Below are 21,586 nucleotides of genomic sequence, written 5' to 3'. Positions count from 1 at the left end.
GATACATACACATATATAAATATTACTGCGACCCATTTCCTGATGATAAATCCATTGAACTTTTGTGGTTGACCTAAGCCACACATTCTGTGCCTGACGTTTGGTCGACTGTGGTACGTCGCATCTAGGGTGGAAATATGGAACTTGTAATCAATTTTTCTTAAGAGGCTAAAGTAAGAAAAAAGGTAGTTTATACATACATACATACATAATTTAATATATTATATATATATATATATATAGATATATATATATATATATATATATATTATATATAAGTAAGCTTGAAATTTACGGTCTGCAAAGATGCTAACACTTAACTGAGCTTTACTCAGACACTTGGAAAGGCAGCAGGCAACCGACCAACCACCCACCCACCACTGTTCACGCCAAAATGTACTCACTTCAACCGTTTGAGTTTCATGCTTTGATACATCTCCGGTGTGACTTAGCGATAGATCTGCAGTCTTGCTCCTCTTTTGTTTCGGTGCATTTCTCTCCTTCACGGTGAGGAGGATTTGGAAGCGTATCCCAAACAAAAGACATTGATTTCATCTCCGCCGAGCTTTTTTTCATGACCCGAAAACCATGAGGATGTTTTTTTGGCCTTGTCATGCTCTGATATATTTTTATTCATGTTGATAATATCTGCGAGAAAAATGGAGAGATCGTTTTCCTTCTTGGCTCCAGTGGTCTGGCAATATACTACTTCAGTCGAAGACGAAAGCTGAGTAATATCGTAAGTTGTTGAAAATGCAGGCAGCAAATATCAGAAGTCAAGGTTAACGATCACTAAACGGTTGAATGCACACATCCCTACACATCCCTATATATATATATATATATATATATATATATATATATATATATATATATATATATATATATTATATATATACATATATATATATATATATATATATATATATATATATGTTTGTGTGTGTCTGTGTTTTATGTGTTTGTGGGAAGTAAGTATGTATGTACGTATGATTTTATGCATGCGTGCGTGTGGATGTCTGTGAGTATAAGTATGCGTATCTTTGATTGCATATTCATAGTATGTATTCAGTATACCAACGCAATACTTCCAGTGGAGAGAGCAATGACTGCATGTATGGAAAGGCACTAGCAAACCATTCCGGGAGCTGGAAAAATGTAAAAAAAGTGTGGTGACTCTCTGGCCATCATTACTGCGGAGTTCCGCCTGTTATGGAGGATTGCATGCTATTAAGTGCAAGGGTCTTTGTCGTGGGGTTTCCGCCCCTTCATACTCCTACTGTAACGTTATGCTGGTATCCTTTCAGTGTGGAAAGCCGTCAGGATTAAGGTGAACCTGGGAAATTATCGTGAAGAATAAACTTTTGTTCGTACCGTTTTGTCTTGAGCATCTTTGGTTTAAACTTTAACCTTATAAAACGAATAGAGCTTGTGGTGGTGCGTCGTTACTTATTTCGTACCTAAAATTCTCTCTCTCTCTCTCTCTCTCTCTCTCTCTCTCTCTCTCTCTCGTCTGTCTTTCCATCCCCCACCGGTCCCATCACCTCCTCTACTCTCTCCTCTCTCTCTCTCTATCTATATATTATATATATATCAATATATATAATATATATGTGTGTGTGTGTGTGTGTGTGTGTATATATATATATATATATATATATATATATATATATATATATATATATATATATATATATATATGTGTGTTTGCGCATGCGTAGGTGGATGTGTGTAGATTAATCGTTAGATGGATCGACATATACGTAAAAAATAAATAGAAATAAATTGTCTAGTATAATCAAGAACACCATTACTAGAAGTTGACTAGAAGTTTCAACAAAAGCACCCCACATGAACACCCCCCCATGTTGAATTTTGTTGCACGAAAACCACTAGAGTGAAACTCTTTTGTTGTTTATCACGTCCGGCGTTGCGATGCAAACAACCGAGCACGGAGGATTCGTTCTTATCTCGATACAATGCTTATGAAGGTAAATGAAAATCCCGGTGATATAACTTGGTCAGCAAGGAGACACATGAAGGATGTAATCTGGTCAGTCAGGAGACCTTTAGAGGACAGTTAGAACCTGATCAGAAGCAAACCATATTGGATATTGTTTGAGCTGATTTGTACTTTCCTGTTTGGTAAATAGTAAATTTAAGTTTGGATAAAAATGTGCTTTGTGGATTGACTGACTCAGCCTCCAGACATTTGGGTGTGTCTGTTTAGACTCCGAGACCGCCATAAATTGATAAACGAGATTTAGAAATATAAGGAATAAACATATTGACTACGTGAATACAAAGAAATGTGTTGGTAAAATGGCGCGTGTTGCCAGTACTGAACATGTTTTTGTGTAGGTGGTTGTTGTACGGGGAGCGGGATGGGGGCTATTATAAAAAAAAGCCATTTTCTCTTATGGCTACTGGTTTGTTTAAGTGCAAGCAATTATGTGTATACACTTACGCTTTGTCTGTACTGGACACTTTTTTTTTTAAAGCGAAATTGTATATGATTTATGCTTCATAGAAGGAATAATACTGGACATCCTTTTATGGAAGAATGGGTTATTTTAGACATCGCTGTTCAGAAGTTGGGGGTTGATTTGGATACTGCTGTCCCGAAGAACGAATTATATTGGATACCACTTCATAGAAGTGCGAATTATTTTGGACATCGCTTGATAGAAGAAATCGTTTTTGACCCGGCGTTTTAGGAAAAGGAATTATATTCGACAACCGGTTTTAAGAAGAGAAAATATCCTATTACTGCTTTCTTCAATGAATCATATGTCAACCCCTCTTGAGGAGTAGGAATTATAGCCGACCATCTTTCCACTCAAATAAGCAAATAAAAATAATTGTAGCGAACGAGGAATTATAGCCGACCATCTTTCCACTCAAATAACCAAATAAAAATAATCGTAGCGAACATAATGCAGTGAATGACCTTGTGAGCATAACCGATACATTAAGTTATCTTTGCGCATCGGTGTTGAAATTCCTTAGCCTTGAGTGTATTATATCAACAGCATGTTGGCGAGCAGTAAGAAGGGGTCCGATTTTCATTTTAGTTCTTATTCGTCTACTTTTGCGTCAACATTTGCCTCAGGTAATGGAGCTCTCGTTTTGTTTATTTGCTAGAGTTTCTTCGCCATAATTCTGTTTCCCGGCAGCTGAAACTAGAAGGAATGAATACTCGTTGACTTTATATTCTCTTGAGTAAGTTCCTGAATTATGTGGTTTTTGTGATCGTCATGGGTCAACTTAGCTGGTTGGTTATTCACTTTCTTCTCTTTATATTCTTTCTTCCAAGAATGCTGTACTGAAATGTTCAGAGCCTTTTTAGCTAAACGACCTCTTTCGGTTTTTAGATCAGGTGGTCTTCGTTGCGCCCAAAATACGATTTTTACTCCTACTTTCATCATATTCGGCCTTTTATTCTTCCTTCAGTCTCATCAGCTTAACATTCCGTTCCTTGTGTTACTTTTTTTCCAATTACGAATTCAGCAGTTGTTGAATTGAAGTGTGACGTCAGTTGTAATAAAAAAAACTAAACTTATCCACTCATGTTCTTAAGAAAGCGAGCGTTGAGTACCTGTGATGTGATGTTTGCTTGAAATAACAAGCAAAGCAGCACACGCCGTTTGGTTACACGCTTCCCCCTGGAGTTGAGCAAACACCATCCTTCGGAGTTATCGATCTCCTGTCCGTCTTTTTTTCATGGCATCCTTGAATTGCTGTCAGGTAGCATTTCTTCATTATAAACGGGAGAGTCAGGCATGCAGGGCACCTATTATGTTGCATGCATAGCGGTCCAGTTTCCTGGAGCCATTGTTAGGCTTAATGTACTCACGGTCTAGGCTTATAATGTACTGATAAACAAACTTGTGCTCAGCACTCGTTCTTTTCGTTTTGCTTTTTTTTCTGCATTTTCCACAAGGAATTTATAATTTGGAATACTATAAACTATTGTTTACCCATGAGAATGTTAAGCACTGATCCGATCCCTTGTTCATGTTTTATATAATCTAATCTTCAGCATTACGTGAGTGTACATGCAAGCACACTTATATACACACACATTATATATATATATATATATATATTATATAATATATATATACATATATATATATATATATGTGTGTGTGTGTGTGTGTGTGTGTGTGTGTGTAGTTTTAAACTATAGTCATCGTGAAACGCAAATTATTTAGCCCTTAAGACTAATTTCAAGGACAAACGATGACATTGCAGATTGAGAAAAAAATCGTGTGAGCCTTTTTTCAGTTAACAAAAACTCAAAACAACGCAAAAAAACAAAAGACAGAAAACATCATTAGTGACTATGTCTTTTTTTATACATTTTTTATATCTTGTGGGCAGTTCATTGCAACATTACATTCAAGGTCACCTTTTCTTGTGTCAGGAGCAGATGAGCGTCTGTAAAAGTTACGTCAGAAATCGTTATCAATTTCAGATTGTACTTTTATAGTGCAACTGCGTACTACTCGAAATCGTCAGATCCTGTTAGCTCGAAGATAACGGCTACTTTACTTTCGAGCAGCTTTTTACACGTGGACGGCGATGATAGTGCAAGGTTGACTGAATTATGGCTCAGATTATGAATCCTGAAGGTATAATTATCATTTGCTAATTTATGACCGAACGGCAATCATAATAGCCATTATCTGTGCTGTATAATCCTAACATAGTATTTTTTTGTGATGACCGACTTGTAAAATTAGCTTGTGCTTACTCATAATAAAAATAAACACTAGTGACGTTTATTTTCTTTATGATCAAGATAGGAGGCTGTTCTCATTGTTTTAATTACATATTAGCAGGCGAAACTGTGGTCTTTCAAGCAATTCTAGGTCTTGAAAGCTTTCATTCTGGCGGCTTTAACGTCTGCAAGGAAAATCCTCAAGTATGAGATAGATCGTGACCTTTCTTTTGAAAATTTTACATTTCTTAAATTCATGTCCCATTTTCAAACTTTTTTTTCAAACTCCTTTTAAAACCCAAAAGAATTTTCAGTGACATTTTAAAGCCCATTTTGAAATTCCCTCCTTTCCGTCTGAAACATAAATGAAGGACGAAATGCAGCTCCCGGTAAACTCATCTTTCGTAAAAGTTTGCACCTTCGTTCTGTGACGTCAGCGCTGGTCATCTATAATTCTACATCATCTACAGTACATCCGGTTTATAAGAAAGTTCTGCCTTTCCATTCTTTGACCACGCCATGAAATGAATGTGCATTTATGTGGCGACCTGCTGACTTAGGCGAGATTTCTTCAACATCATTCCTTGAAACTTTTAATTTTTCAGTTCACTGCACTTGATAAGGACAACAGAAGAATAACAACTTTTCTTAATAGATAGGATACCAATGAGCCTGAGGCGGTTACACGTATAAAACTAAGTATGCATTTACTTGAAGACAATGAGAATCATTTGAAAAGTATTATGAAACTTTTACACTAAGGTGTTTCCGAGGATGTGCTGGGTTTCACGAACCAGTAACTAAAAATGAGTCGAAGATAGTAGGATATGACCCCATTATTGCGGTTTTAGGTTCAACTCTACAGAGGGAAAGAACCACTGGTCTTGCTGTAGATGATATATGCTGCATGATACAACCACGCGTCTTTCCTTCCCGGAAAATCCAGCTGACGCCCGTTTGTCCTCCAAGGGCTTGTAGGAAATTGAAGGATTACTTTGGTTGGGCACCCATGAGTGAAACTAAGTCCTGGAAGGGATATATTTGTTTTCGTTTAGTTATAGACCAGAAGAAACTGCAAATAAAATTGTGCTTCGTGTTCATGCCCTAGAGAAAATGAAGGAAAACACTAATATATTCGTACTCCCTCAAAAAAAAAAAAAAAAAAAAAAAAAAAAAAGAATATTCGTGCTCCAGGAGCTAGAGAAAATGAGAAAAACAAAGGAACTCGTACTTGATATATTAGAAAAAATGGCTTCAAAACCCTTGTTTAACCGTAGGAAAATAAATCCATACTAATGAAATTATAACATTGATGATTGGTATACATGTAAATAATTTTGTTGATGCTTGTCGAAGGAACCATTCTCCTTTGATGTATCTACATCGTATTATACCTATCAAGGTCATTTTGACAGTTAAGGCTTAATATCAGCTTTCATGGATCTTGCATTCACTGTTTTTTTTTTTTTTTTTTTTTTTTTCAAACGAACTTCTGCAAAACTAGAAAGTTAGAAAATTGGATCTTTCCCTTCCTGCTTTTCTCATCCTTGGTTTTGTCGAGTCGCCGGGTGACGTTTTCGCTAGTCTGGTCGGCTGTGGTGATACGGTGATTGAATCGGTTTCTGTGGTGTGCCTCCGAATTTTAATGTTTTAAGATTTGTTTCTTCTGGTGAAGTTGAATGTGATCATATTCATACATCGATATTTTAATAAAATTCTGTGCACCTATTGCGAAAGACCTTTATTGTAAAATTCCTTCGCTAGGAAAATAGTTTGAAAATGACCGCCACTCCGCAAGATACCTGCCATGTCAAAACTCGTAGGGGTATAAGGAGGATTAGGCTGTCCTCTGGAGGGACCCTTCGTGATCGTCATGTCCATTCCTCGTCCTCGCGGAAGAATGAAAATTCCCCAATCCGGTCATATGGCGAAAGGGCTCGGCCTTCACGGTAAGGTTTTTACGAAACTTGTAGTGTATTTCTTGTTCTTGTGGCGGTGTTAACTTGAAAAGCGCCTAGTAGCCCAACGCCGGACATTAGTCGACAACCCCGACCCCAGTATTGGTCATGTTGAACGTTAAGTATAGTGTTACTTATTATATTGGTAGATCTAGGGTACTACTCCGCGGCGGCCTAGACTAAGGGAGTTGCTGTTTTTCTATGCAGTTTTACCTCCTGAACAAGAATTCTAAGATTTTATTCGGACGACTGTAATTAACCCCCGGGGGCCAGTACTAAACACGGCGAAATACATTGGACGCCCCAATCCCTAGTGGATGTCTTATCCGCGGTTACGTTCCTTGCAGTCCGTGCGGAACTATTCTGTAGAATTACCTTTTGCTTTGCTTGACAGTTCGTCAGACTGTTCACGTTAAGAAAAATGCCGAAGTAGGCTACCAAGGTATATGGAGATACCCTTTTGGCGTAAATCAACAAAATCTCCCACAGTCTGTAAATTATTGCCTTAATATTTTGAGTAAGTTGCGGTTTTGTCATTAGTTTTAATAATTATCTCTTTGCTTATGAGCAGGAGAGAATTTCACCCTAGGCAATTCCAGCCTAATAGAAATCATTTGAGGTTGTATAGCTTAAAGGTTAGGTTAGCCAGGCTAGCCATTTAGATTGCAGTTCTTATATCCTTTTACCTTTGTGAAATTTATTTTTTAGTGTGTGAAATGCTGAGAAACTTTATTTTCAGTGGTTTAGTATGTGTTTATAGTTTAACAAATCCTAACGCTGGGGTGGTTCTGATCCAACAGCCAAAGAAATGATTATTGCGGCTCTATAAATAAGGAGTATATTCATATAGGTTTTAATTGGAAGATTTTGAGGTAGATCTAGGTAATAACTCCGCGTTGGGTATTTCTTTGGAAACTAGTTTCTTGTAGTATTTGTTTCTTATTAAGAATTTAGTTCATTTTAGGGGGTCGACTGTAATTAACCCCCAGGGGCTAGTACTAAACACGGCAAAATAAATTTGACGCCCCAATCCCTAGTGGCTGTCGTATTCGCGGGAACGTTCCTTGCAGTCTGTGCGGAGTTATTGCTTAGAATTGCCGACTTTATTTTTTTCGCCTCGTGATTTTTAAGTTTCATTAAAGGGTTGTTTCCCTGCACTGTATATAAAAAATATAAGTGTCTTAAATTGGACCCGGAAGTCCAAATTACTGTGGTCATAAAAGGGCCAGTAAATATGCGTATAAAGGACTAAAAAATTTCATTCCCAAGGTCGTCTGCCATAGATAATTGCAGAGGTTCTGAATTGTATAACTTTTAATAGTGTCCCAACGGTAAGGTAACTAACTCCCTTATTGGAGATCCGCGAGTTTGTTTGAATATTGGTATCCTGTACGTGGCTGTATTGCAGTTGGTAAAGGAATATTAGTGACTGGCTTTATTCTTATAGCTTCTAGTTTTTGAGTTTCTAAGCTGGTTCAACTGCCATTAAATATTACTTTAATTGGTAGATCAGGGTAATAACTCTGCGTCGGGTATTTCTTTGGAAATTAGTTTCCTATATATAGTATTTGGGTTGCTTAAGAATTTACAGTTTTTTGGGGGTCGACGGTTTTCAATCACCAGGGGCTAGTACTAAGCACTGCGACTTAGATATGACGCCCCAATCCGTAGTGGCTGTCGTATACACGGGAACGTTCCTTGCAGTCCGTGGAGAGTTACTGCGTAACATTACCATTAGTGTTTCTGACTTCTATATTTGACATATTTAAAGGCAAATCTTCAGTTATTTTATCACGTGGCGTAAACTTTGCGTATAAGGAATGCGCAGGTGTCATGGAGGATTTTGGTTAGTCTCAAAATATTAATGCCCTTTGTAACGAAGTCTTATATATACTATATTTTTTTTTTTTTTTTTGTATGTCGAAGAGTCGAGAAGTTTTTAAGTAGAATGATTCATGATTGGAGCCGACGTTAATTTTGTCAATTTGAATCTCTTAGCTTAGGATTGCACGTTATATTTATTCCTCTTCACTATCCCACTGAAGAGTGATTTTCTTAGCTTTTTACCCTCCAAGCTAAGACTTGCTGGGACATTCTCTTAAATAGTGTAAGGTTTTGTCACTTAACCAGATTGCGACGAAGTAGAGATGAGAGGGGTGAGGCTCGGTACTGGAAAGCCAATAGGACAAACACAGCATCAACGTAACCCTGAATTACAACACGCCATGTTGATCGGTCTTCGTTTTGATGAGGGGAATTCGATTTGCATAACCTTGCTTTTTGTTTTACTTACATTCTTTGCTGATAAGATTGATCGTGTGTGTTTGGAGATGAAGAATAATGGTTAGAATATGATCATGTATGTGTATATAGAAAGTACAATTATATCCTCATAAAGGCTAATGCATGCACAACAGGTTTGTTGGTAAATGGTAGACATGGTGTTAATATTAGCACTTGTGCACTGTCCTTGCAGTCGGGCAAGATAGTTCTGCTTTAAGGTTAAAAGTGCTAATCGGAGAAAGCGATGACATAATGCCATATTTCTCTCTCTCTCTCTCTCTCTCTCTCTCTCTCTCTCTCTCTCTGCTCCCTTCTCTCTCTCTATCTCTCCTCTCTCTCTCTCTCTCATGGAGGTGCCTCACACTGAGGGACCTGGGGCAACCCGAACAAGATGTAAGGTCTGTAAGGTAAGGTCTCTCTCTCTCTCTCTCTCTCTCTCTCTCTCTCTCTCTCTCTCATGACAAGATCGGCAGTCATATTTTTATATAAAAGTAGTTTTTGAATAATTATCAAATGACTGTTATGTGCTTGTTGAAATTACTACTCCCAGAATGACTCTAGATAAGTTTGTGGGGCTCGTGAAATTAACAACATGGATAGAACGTAACAGTTAGGGCTTTTGAGTGCTTGTCAGATATTCTTTGGCTGATTTTAAACTGCCAAAGAAAAAAGATGTTTTTTTTTTATTTTTGCGTGTCTTTTGTCAAATTATGTAGCTTCATTCTATATTAAAAATGGTCATAGGTATGTCTTTTTTTTATTAATCCATTTTTAAGTTTTATATGTGCAGTTTTATATATAACATTATACACAACCTTGTTTTAATAAGAGTTTAATTAGAATTTATATTTTTTTCAGGTCCGACGACCACTTCGACACAGCCAGCGGCAACGACTCGACGCAGCTCCCCGAGAACTGCGGGTGCTGCTTCTCGAACTCTTGTCAGCGCGAGCATCCGTCCTGTCATCGAGCGATGGCGAATTTCCTGAAGAAATTTGACCACTTTCTGAGTCGAAGTTTTTACCGCTTGGGGGTTTTCATCTCCTACCACTATGGCTACTTTATTATGATCCCCGTCTTCATCACTGCAATCTTGGCTACTGGCTTTCAGAACATAATTTATCAGGATGACCCGGAATACCTTTTCGCCCCCACCACGGGAGGTGCGAAGGACGAGAGAGCCCTTATTGAAAACTACTTTTACCTCAACTTCAGTTCTGATTTCCATCCTTCAAGAATCACTCGAACAGGAAGGTTCGCCAGGTTCATCATCGTGGCCCAAGACGGCGGGACCCTCTTGAGGCAAAACGTCTGGGACGAAATCATGGAGGTGGATCGCCTCGTACACACTGTGGAAGCCGACCTCGAGGAGTTAGGGGGTGGCCGGTATGAGGATCTTTGCGCCATCTGGGACGGTCGGTGTTATGAAAACACCATCCTGGGTCTCAACGATTCCATGTCGGATATAGAAATTGGCAATTTTAGCCTCACGTATCCCCTAATGATAAGTCCGAAGACGTTCGATACCTATGTCTTTCCTCTCTTTTTCGGAGGCGTCGAGCTGAGCAACAGTAGTACAATTACCAGTGCAAAAGCCCTTTCCATCACCTATTGGCTCAAGAGCAACCACAAAAAGGAAGACCAAGAGTAAGTTTCTTGAAATTTTTAATGTGGCATATGTCGTATGCTTTTGTTGTATTTGGTTAACTTTTCGCCTTTGGACTAGAAAACTATGCTTGAGACTAGTCAGTTTATCCAATTGAAAATGCTAGACACGTTATCTGAAAACTTATAATTCCTCGCTCGATTCATGATAGTTTATTCCAAAATCTGGGTGGTTTGCATATTCAGTTTACTAAGTATTTAAACGGCTGTTGCATAAAGGTGGTTTCATAGGCATGATTTGAAAGGCCCAATACCATAATTTTCTTGACTTACAAGAACTATTGAAGTTTTCATCCAGATCAAAGTTAATATTAGTATACAGATTTTAGAGTAATCCTAGGGATGTATTTAAAGTAAGTTGGATTTAGCTAAGTGGAATTCTAAGTATGTGTAGGGAATGGCTTCAGACTTGTCCTTGCGCTAATAAGTTAGACAAATATGCTGAAATTATCACCGATATTGGGTGCCTAGTTTAGTGGTTGAGGGTTAGTGATTGAACTTACCGTATATTATGTAATCATTTAAGCACTCAATATATTATGTAAGGTGTAGGCTTTTCAGTGCATGCGTGGGTAGCTATTTGACAAGTGTTTCCGGAGATTTAAATGCAATGCCTTAATTTTCCAATAAGCTAAGTTTTTTTTTTCTTTTAGCGCCTAAAGCACTTTCTTTTTCCAGTGCTGCTGAGTGGGAGAACGCTCTCCTTGACGCTTTGGAGAAGCGTAACTTCGAAACCATCGAAGTGGCTCGCTTCGTCTCCCGGACTCTCGAGACTGAACTCGAAAAAAACACTAACTCGGTCATACCCTACTTCGGCATCACCGTCGCAATCATGGTGCTCTTCAGCGTTGGAACGGTCATGATGGGCGACTGGGTGAGGACCAAACCATGGCTTGGGCTCATGGGCGTCGTGTCTGCTTCTTTGGCCTGCCTCGCTTCCTTTGGCTTCCTCATCTATCTCGGCCTGGAGTTCATTGGAATCAACATGGCTGCGCCTTTCCTCATGTTAGGTGAGTATAATATTTATATATTATAATATATATAATATTATATATTATATATATATATTATATTTTATAGATAGGTATTATATATATATATATATAGATATATATATCTATAGTAAATATATATATATATATATTATATAAGTATAATATATATATATAATATATATTATTATTATATATGATATATATTATATATATATATATATTTGTAATAATAAATATATATTCTATGCGTAGTTTAAAACGTTCTTGTAAATAGTTTGTATCATGTTTGTTGTTGTTTAGAATTTGCCCCTGAAAACAGTTTGGTAGATTGTGGTCTGTTAGTACTGAAAGGACGTAATTGGAGAGGGGGGGGGGGGGTGGGCGGGGGCGAGTGCTAAATAACGAGTAAGCAACATTTCATTTGTTACTTAAGGGTCTAGGTTGACGCTGCTGTACAAATGTTAGTGTTTTCGTTGGGTTTTGATTTGTCTGAAATGTAGACGCGAATTTATACTACTGACTCCGCTGTGCTAAAATTTTCATGGTTGTGGATTATCAAAACTGAATAGAATACTTAATTTGAAATAGTAATCCTGCCTAAGAACGTGAAGCTCTCGCATAATTCTGCCTTTCCAATCTCCTTATCACTTCTCCAAGGTAAACTTTAGTCCTGTATCTTCAAGAATTCATAATACGAATGGACATCCGACAGAATATCATTTTTATATTTCTATCCATGCTGTACGGATAGCACGCCCACACATACGTGCGCGCGCACTGGTGTTTTCTTACTTTCTTGCAACGAGGCTTACCGTTATCCGTACGACTTCTGTTCGGTCAGAGGATTTTAGGTCACGGTGACAAAAACTTATTGGAGAATTATCGGCGGCATTCTACGTGCGAGGTGAATTATTATAACCACATTATGAAAATTATCCAAATTCTCCATTTTAAAATCAACATCTAAGAGCATTAATACAACAATCCTGTATTTAAATGAGGTCAGTTCGGTATGTGAATTTCAACTACATAGTTTCGTTGATATACTTCTACACATCAGTGGATAGATTAAATTTTAATTTTGACCAAATGCAGATTGCACTTGTTCATCCCGCAAGATCCAGGGAGTCGAGACGCCATGTCGTAAGTTTAATGTGTAATGTCAATAGCAACCTTGAACTTAACGAAATTAGTTCTGCTACGTGTCTCTTGATTACTGAACAATGAAAGGTCGGAAGTGTTGTGCACCAATTAAATGGAGTAGTCTCAACCAGCCAAGCACACCAAATTCCCGCCGTAAATATATGCTGTTAACCACTGCCAGTACCTTGTTTTTTCAGGCATGCCCGTTGCATGATCATAATTAAAAATATCACGTAAAAACAAAAATACAAGGATTGCTTAAATATATAGTCGTTCGTCATATATACAGAAAAAATTTCTGCCACTATATTATGACCATAAATCATTAATTGAATAGGTATTGAGTAATTTGGGCTTTAGTTCTATGGTCTTTTGACCATAGAAAAGATAGAAAGCTAAATACAGACATTCGATAACATGAAAAAAACTTTGAAATATGAAGCATACTTTGCATGATATTTTGGTAAAGTAATAAAATGTTTAGATGTTGCTATGCAGACTAGATCATCTTGTTCATATGCGTCATAGTGATGGGTATCAAATGTACAGAAGTAGAGCTTGGAAATATGTAATTTTTTTCATACCGAGAAATGTTCTCCCTAATGTTCTGCCTAATTGTTGCTTAATTGGTACTCCCTCCCTATTTCTTAGAAGATTCCCTAGTTTATTTTAAAGCTGCGGTTTGGTTTTATCCATCCCGGTCCCCTACTCCTAACACGTTCAAGTTTCAAAGGACACTGGGTGAAACTGTAAAAGTATCCTACTGATCCTCTCGTGTGACGCTGCTACTCTATCCTAAGAGGCATTTTTACCTCGATGAAATGTCAACTTACGAACGAAACTGAAATCTCTTTTTGAGTACTCAATGAATCTGGGTCGGGTTGAGGAAGGCCCTGTGATCTTTGTGGCTTCTTAATCTGGGTCAGATTCCCGAGGCTTCATTTTAAGATTCGTGGTCGGTGTCGTCACGCTTTGCCGAATCGATATGCCTCGAGAAAGTGAAAAACTGTTTTGTGTTCGTGAGTCTTTTGCATCTTTTAAGGGGAATATTCAATGGGTCAAGAAAAGCGTGTATAGAAAAATGACAGGTTTGTCGTCATGCATGGTTTGAGTCGAGTCTTTGAAGTGTTTTCAGGTGCAAGGAAAAACTGGTGGCATAGAATGTTGCGCTTTATTTGTTACAGGTTGAAAAGGGATATAAATACAAGGAGTTTTTTCGGAACTAAGCCTATACAATATTCACTTAGCGAAATGAAAGTACCAGCTTAAGTAGAACTAATTTCTCTCTCTCTCTCTCTCTCTCTCTCTCTCTCTCTCTCTCTCTCTCTCTCTCTCTCTCTCTCTCTCTCTCTCTCTCTCTCTCTTTTATAGCTTCAAACTATTAGTGTTGGTTAAGGTTTTATTTTAATACTGCTTTTGATTTGGCTGAAAAGTCTTGACATATTTTGTTTCAGTGCTAAAGTTCTGCCCCCTGAGAGATCACAAAGGTTATTAGAATATTGAACTAGGGCTCTTGACCTCCCAATATCGACCAAGGAAAGTTTAAGACCAAAAGAGACTTATGCCTTGATTAACAAAACACGGACTACGTCAGGTTAGGACTCGAAGCATCAAGGTATATAGAATAAAGGTCTACGAGTGTATACCTTGGAGGCGATTAGCACTGCTGAAATATTTTCTTAATGCCCACAGGGGCCCTCATGTTCGATCAGTAGATTTTGAGGAGGAAAGAGAGTTGGTCCTCTTCCTCAAGGTTGGAAAATTAGGCATATTTTATTCGAACCTATAAAGTCTTGTTCATTTAGCAATTCACCGCAGGCGAAACTGGAGGGAAAACTGTTGTGGTTGCGCCCTGCCAATTTAAAACAACTTTGAAGGGCCCAGGTTTTAGTACGTTATGGAAGGTGGTAGCAGTTGTCTAATTCAAAGGTGAAAAAAAGCTGCTGGTTCATGCTCAAGTTCGCTGCACTCATACAATGCCAAATTTATTCAAATTATCTTTGGGGCATATTTTGTTTAATGAGTGCTTTTTTGGATATAAAAACTAGATACTTGTAATCACAAGTTTCTTAATAATTCAACTGTTGTACTTGTAACTTATCTCAAAATGTTACTTGATAATTTTTGATCGGCAAAGGTTCTTCTTATATCGTCAATAACGGAAGTTAGTTATTTTCATACTATACAAAGAGAATAGCTTAATTTCATGTCTGCCGCCGAAAAGAAACCTTGGTTAAGTAATGTTTCTCGTCATTGCCAACTGGGGAAAGGTTCGGTGGTATTTGCCGCCACCAGCGGTAATACCCACCTGTGGGCCGTTTTCAAGGAAGTAATTTTGTTAGTAACCTTACACCATAATGGTATCGGGTACTAATAGTATCAAGGGGAATTTTATCATTTTTGTTGATCACTACTAGAATTTTTCTATGAGCATATTAATTTTTGTTTTAAAAAGTAGGTGTCTTTTAAGACTCAGTTCGAATAAAAGCATTCAGCAACTAAAGTCGGAAGCCATTCATCGGGAACCCAGATTCAAGGCTACCATTCGAGCTGAATAAATATTTCTTGAATGGCTTTGCGGTACGTAACAACGCGAGAGCTTAGCCTTGAACCCTGGCGGTACCTTAGAAAGTCCTACAGACGTGTAGCTATATTATAGCTGTTAGTTGCAGCGGTAGTAGAATTCTAGAAGGCTTTAAGGCTTATCAGTGTGTTGTCAGCCTTCAAAGGAAGGGGGAGGGGTGTATCGGAGTCCTCCTTTGAGGAGGGACTGTCTTTGAAGGGAAGGAAGGGTATATAGGGAAAGGGGCCCTTTGTCAAGGCGAAAGCCGAACAACCCTTATAGGTCTCCTGCCCTACTTATCCTTGTAGAAGACCCTATAGTCTGTAGATATAAATCACCTGACACGTATTGTTTCGTAACTACATTGGTAATAAAAGTACTTAACATGACTTGGGGGGGAAAAAAAGCCCTTGGCAGCTCATGTTGGAACCCCACACACCGACCACATAATGCCTTTTATTACAGTAATTATATGGTAAGAGTAAATTGCCTACTGAATCCAAACGAACCTGTTGTAACGTAGTCCATATTTTTCATCACTAGGACTAAAGATTTTTCAGTATTGACTGAATATAAAAATCTGTTATATCATTCGGAAATTAAATAACCCCAGACCGGATATATGGTTAATTTCTTTATCGAAAGCAATGAGGGACCATTATGATGTACGGGAGCTTGTGATTTTATGTAACTGTGAATTAATAGTAAAATTAATATTTTCAGATTTTAGTACTTTACGTATTAGCTCTTACATTGGACATCCTCTTAACCTTGTTCAGTTAATTGGCCTAATCAGCTTTCAGCATTGATCGAAATCTGTGGTTTATTTATCAGATGAACTTGTGACCTGCATACTTTTGAATACAGAAATTAATCCCAAAAGCTGTTTTAAAATAAGTTTATCTTAAATTTACTCTGCAGTGTTGAATTTGACTTAAAATCCCGTTTGTTCTTAAATATGCATATTTTGCCGAGCTGTAGTATTGTCAGCTGCAGGAGTCTTTCGTTAGTATGGTTGTTTTCGAGCAAATATTGGAAGTAATTGTCATCTGACTGCCCTCAAAAGCCAGCCTCAAGCACGACATGTGATGCTAATTTCAACAGTTGTCCATATCGACACTTAGCTAGATGCATGAAGTTGCCAGGTCCATGAAGTTACCACCAAAGTAGTTAACCACACGACTACCAGACGGTCTCCGCAAGATTGAGTTTAGTCTCTCTCTCTCTCTCTCTCTCTCTCTCTCTCTCTCTCTCTCTCTCTCTCTCTCTCTCTCTCTCTCTCTCTCTCGTGTTCACGTCTTCGCCGAACCTAAAAATCTTTTAAACACCGCTTTTCTGTTGCATACTGTTACAGGTACTGGTATTACTTGCTTGAAAGGTGGTTTGGTTTTACAACTAGCCTCTGCTATAGTTGTTACCTTCAGAAATGACACCGGTTGACGGAACGCAGTACGGGACAATGCCTATAGTTATTAACCTTATGTTGATATTTCTCGGGTAGATGTAGAAAATTTGGTTAATCTGGCTTTTTTGTGGGGGGGTGGGGAGCGGCTGGAGGGAGAGTAGAGAGAGGGCGACCGGCGAGAGTTGTCGGATGACAAAGCATATTTAGGTATTGAAACCTTTTAAAGATTATAACCAACAAAGGGGTTAGTTTCGACGAATAATGACTCCTCCTTCCAAAAATATATGGACCTACTTGTCCTTGAATTGAAACGCTACGTAGTTCTTTGGGTGGGAATGTTGGTGAAAGTTTCAATGATACTGACGATAATTTTTGGCCATTATATACTTAATGGCCCTTAAGAGGTCCATATATGTATATATAGAAGGTAAATATGTAGGAGGGTTGTAAAAGAAGGTAAGCCTGGATAAGGGTTGTCAATCACTTAACAGGTAATTGCCGGCATCTGCAGCAGTTTTGACAAATTTGTTGGAGCAAATGAGTAGTATTAGTAATGTTGACCCTCATGAGTATTGCATTAACTTTTTCCTTCATTAACACGTTAGTAGTTAGTTTCAAAGATGGATCAACAGGTTGCTCGCGCGAGCATTATATGACAGCTTAATCCAGAACTTAAATTACGAGAGGAAATGCATTCGGCGGCAAATGTAAAGGTTGTTTTAAATGGTGCAGTTCAGTAGGCGTTATTGGAAAGTGTTTTTTTTATGTAAAGTCCCACAAATTTCTGACTCTTCTTTCCCGCACTTTTGACATTGTTTCGCTTTAGTGGAATTGCTAATAACTTGTTAATTTTGTTTATGGCTTAACGGCCACAAGAAAAGGGCTCGTGTTCAACATTTTCCTTATTTGCAGGTAATATTTTCTCGGGTCAAATGCTTTAGTAGTACCTTCACAACTATGCACTAGGAGCTTTCCAATTTTGTTACTCAGGTCTTTAAAAAGAAACTGCTGCACAGTTTTCAATATTGTGAATTATAAGTTTTATATAAAAAGCTCATTTTCCCCGCAATAATTATTATAGTCGGGATAGTAAACTTTGAATGAGTAGGACGAAGACCAGAATTGAGGCGCTGAAAATCATGAAGGGTAATGGATTAAACTGAAGTGGCTGCAGGCTGGAATTAGACCCGAGGCCGGACATATGGTCATTCATTTCACGCCTAACCTTATACTGTAATGGGAAAATCTGATGTTTAACGCCATCTCTTCTGTCGTCCGTAGATGTGAACTTGAACTTTCCAGTCTACTACATCTGTCAATTCAGGCCGCTAATCCAGATAGTGCCAAGAAGCCTAGTATGTTAATGCTCCTGCAGGGCCGGTGCTAGGAATTTATATGCGTTTCTATTTCGTGTAAATACTTTTCATAACAAACCTCCCCCCCAAAAAAAAAATTAATATAAATATTAAATTGGTTAAAATTTTCTTTTGATAGTATGCATAATGTCAAGAATGATACTTCTCTATTCATTTCATGTTTACGGTGGCGGTTTATTTCTCTTAGAATACAGAAAAAGCTTCAAACGGTAACTATGACGCCGGACCCCCTTTAGTTGCGGGGCCGAATTTGATCAAATAGGCTTAAAACGGCCGTGTACTCTTACGCTTCAGACTGTTAGAAACCTTGATGATCGTTAGCCAGCTTTGCCTGGAATCAATGACATAGCTGTGACTCTCTCTCTCTCTCTCTCTCTCTCTCTCTCTCTCTCGACGAGGACGACGAGACAGAGAGAGAGAGAGAGACGAGAGACCGAACGAGAAGGGAGACTCGAGAGAGAGAGAGAGAGAGAGAGAGCTGTGATTTTCATCTCCCTTTAATATACCATTGCTTTTAGGCTACAATGCCAGTAAAGTTTTTTTTTCAATAGGGGCAGAGAATTTTGTTTACATATATATATATATTTCTCTCTCTCTCTCTCTCTCTCTCTCTCTCTCTCTCTCTCTCTCTCTCTCTCTCTCTAGCTGTGATTTTCATCTCGCTTTAATATACCAGTGTTTTTAGGCTACAATGCCAGTGAAGTATTTTTTTTTTTAATAAGGGCAGAGAATTTTGTTTATAATAACTTAGGTCTGTTATTCATCTGATGTGGCCTTTCCTTTTAGTATGAATTTCCTAGTTATTTTTCTTCCCCTTCCCTCTCTCACTCCCTTGCGTCAAGGTCTCACGCTGTGAGACTTTGAAGGATCACTCATTCACTCAGGATCATATTTCATTAGGATATTTTTCTCTTGTTCCTGCTGCTGCTGCTGACATATTAGCGAAGATCATTTGAATGGTTCAGATCATTTGAATGGAGGGATATTGTTGGGGGCTGTGGAGACTTAACCACCAGGTCTTGTAGCTCGAAGATTTAGTATAGTTCATTATACTATTGCTCATTGCTCGTATTAATCCTGAAATGTTGACTAAACCTTGAAAAAAGGTTCATTATTGTTTTATGCTGAGTTGTCGACTTCCAGGCATTATGACTTGTATAATTTTAAAGATGCTGCTGTTGTAACGCCATTTAGAATTTTGGGTTAGTTAAATATCGTGAAGTTTATATGGAATTAAAAGGATAATTCCTCTTAAGCAATCTTAGCATTATTAACTCATAAAGGTGGGGTGTCTATTACGGTGGAAACAATGTGGTGGCTTATGGTCATTTTGCGGACACGCAAACGGTGGATTACCACTAAGACGGCATTGAAATCCCGAGGGTTTCATTCTACTTAAACCTTTTATTTAGCAATACTAAGTAGAATGCTTCTTGGGAATTTTGGTTATTTTTAAGTCTTAAAACGTAAGTTCGATGGAAGATGAGCTGCTACGTGCAAAGAAAAAAAGCAGTTTGTGATAACTGCATTGTTAAAACCAGGATTTAACACGTTCTACTGGTGACCTCGGAACTGCATCGAAAGTTAATAGCAGTGCATGGTCGCGGTCGAAGTCAAAGTTCTACGGTGCATTTTCGCTAACTGGCAAGTTTTGGACTGTGCTCCATCTTGAACACGATAAGGAACGGATGCTTTCGGTATTTTCTTATCCTTAAACATAACGTAACACTAAGCAATTTTTAGAGATAGTTTGAGGGGCAATTAGATTTTTTTATTTTTTTTTAGATCGTAAACACCTTTCATGAAACATGTACCGCAATGTTGAACTGTTTACGCTTTGAATTTCCATCGCCTTTTTTTGTTAGCCACAAACGTGACATTGATATTCCACAAGGTGTATTTTTTTTTCTCTAGCTATCTGTGATCTTTTTTTTTTTAAATTAATCTGCACCCGAGTGTGCTAATATTTGTAACAATGTAAAGCGTTTGACTAAAGTAAATTGTAATTGCCCTTTTTCAAGATTTGGTAATATTTTCCAGTTTGTCACTCGCAAATTTTCAGTTTCTGGTTTCTGCGACTTCGCTTCACTATGAAATCAATACAGTATCTGCTATGGAGAATTCCATACTCTTTTCCTAACTTATTTTTTTATTATTGCTCCTTCCCCAGTCAGGTTTTTTTTTTTTTTGTCTACATTACTACGAATTAGAACACATCAGGTTTAGAAGGACAAAAGTCCTTTAAAAGCTTATCGCATTTGCCATACAACAACTCTGTTCTTCCTGGATGCCTGACCCTGATACCTGCTAAACTTTCCAGTATTTGTCCATAGTCTCCAGCCTGCCATACTAAGCCAACACACCCCTCACCCCACCCAGTCTCTCTCTCTCTCTCTCTCTCTCTCTCTCTCTCTCTCTCTCTCTCTCTCTCTCTCTCACACACACACACACACACACACACACACACACACACACACACACACACACACACACACACACACACACACACACACACACCCGAGGGATGAATAATCTCTAGAGAATTCCTCGGGGATAAAGCATTCCATGGGAGCAGTCTCCTGTGCAATTAGTAAACACCCAATAAAATGTTAGTCTGTTTAGAAGTGGTAGGAACGAATCGTGGTTAGTTTACAAAATGTTTTAATAGTAATTTGGTAATTTACTTAATTTAGTCAAGTGATGTAAACTCCAGATTCGGATGAAGAAAACTCGTGTTTATGTAATTGAAGGAAGCAAATACTGATTGTTGGGAAGTCTTGTTAAATTTATCTGTAGAAAGTATAAAATGTCTGGATTTAGATGTGGTCTTTTAGTGGTTTCTAACACTGTTCTAAATTACTGAATTGTAGTAGATCAAAGGAAGTGACGTGAGGTTGGGTTAGAGAAGCGTAGGTTGAGGTGCCTGGCTCCAATCCAGAATTAGCGGGAAGTGCGAGCTGGGAAATTGTAAATGGCTGTAAATGTTGAGAGAAGTCTTGCATATAGCTATAAAAACAAAAACGTGCCCCCCCCCCAAAAAAAAAAAAAAAAAAAAAAAAGTGATAGATGACAAGACTTGTTTGCTGTAGTGCTGTTCATGCTTCTGCTGCTACTGCAGAGCAGAAGCAGGAAGGTGGTGGAGGCAGTCGGCAATGAGTTACAGGGAAGATTCTTAGCACATGAGGTCAGGGATGACTCACTGACCTACATTTCCAGACCCTCGTATGTCGTAGCAGTTTATGCGGCGTTTAGCTTAATGACATAATTGTCATGTGCCACAGAGCGTCATTGTTGGCCGATAGAATAGTGAAATGGGATTCTTAATAGGTTTAAGACTGTGGATCTGGCGAACGAGTGTCTTAACGAGTGAATGTTTCAGCTGGCAGTTTCGTATTTGACTAGTGTCATGTATTGACATCTGCTTTTCGTTGCTGCGACCAACAAAAATGTCAAATTTTAATCTCCAAGAATA

At 38.2% G+C, this 21,586-nt stretch overlaps 1 protein-coding gene across 8 annotated transcripts in view; it reads left to right on the top strand.

The window, feature by feature from the left end:
- Positions 1-21,586, top strand: part of LOC135223929 (patched domain-containing protein 3-like) — a 151,412-nt gene that overhangs the window by 118,089 nt on the left and 11,737 nt on the right. For 7 of the 8 annotated variants that reach the window (XM_064262881.1, XM_064262888.1, XM_064262858.1 and 4 more), the window contains 2 exons: positions 9,826-10,614; positions 11,311-11,642. In XM_064262881.1, the coding sequence (XP_064118951.1) occupies positions 9,941-10,614; positions 11,311-11,642 (1,006 nt within the window). In that variant the 5' untranslated portion in view covers positions 9,826-9,940. Of the gene's footprint in view, positions 1-6,310; positions 6,676-9,825; positions 10,615-11,310; positions 11,643-21,586 lie in introns of those variants that run through there. The other variant, XM_064262853.1, reaches the window with a different exon arrangement.

This window comes from Macrobrachium nipponense, chromosome 20 (genome assembly GCF_015104395.2).
Source record: "Macrobrachium nipponense isolate FS-2020 chromosome 20, ASM1510439v2, whole genome shotgun sequence".
Taxonomy (NCBI): domain Eukaryota; kingdom Metazoa; phylum Arthropoda; class Malacostraca; order Decapoda; family Palaemonidae; genus Macrobrachium; species Macrobrachium nipponense.
The sequence above is the reverse complement of the archived record's forward strand: the minus strand, read 5'-3'. Positions and strand labels throughout refer to the sequence as shown.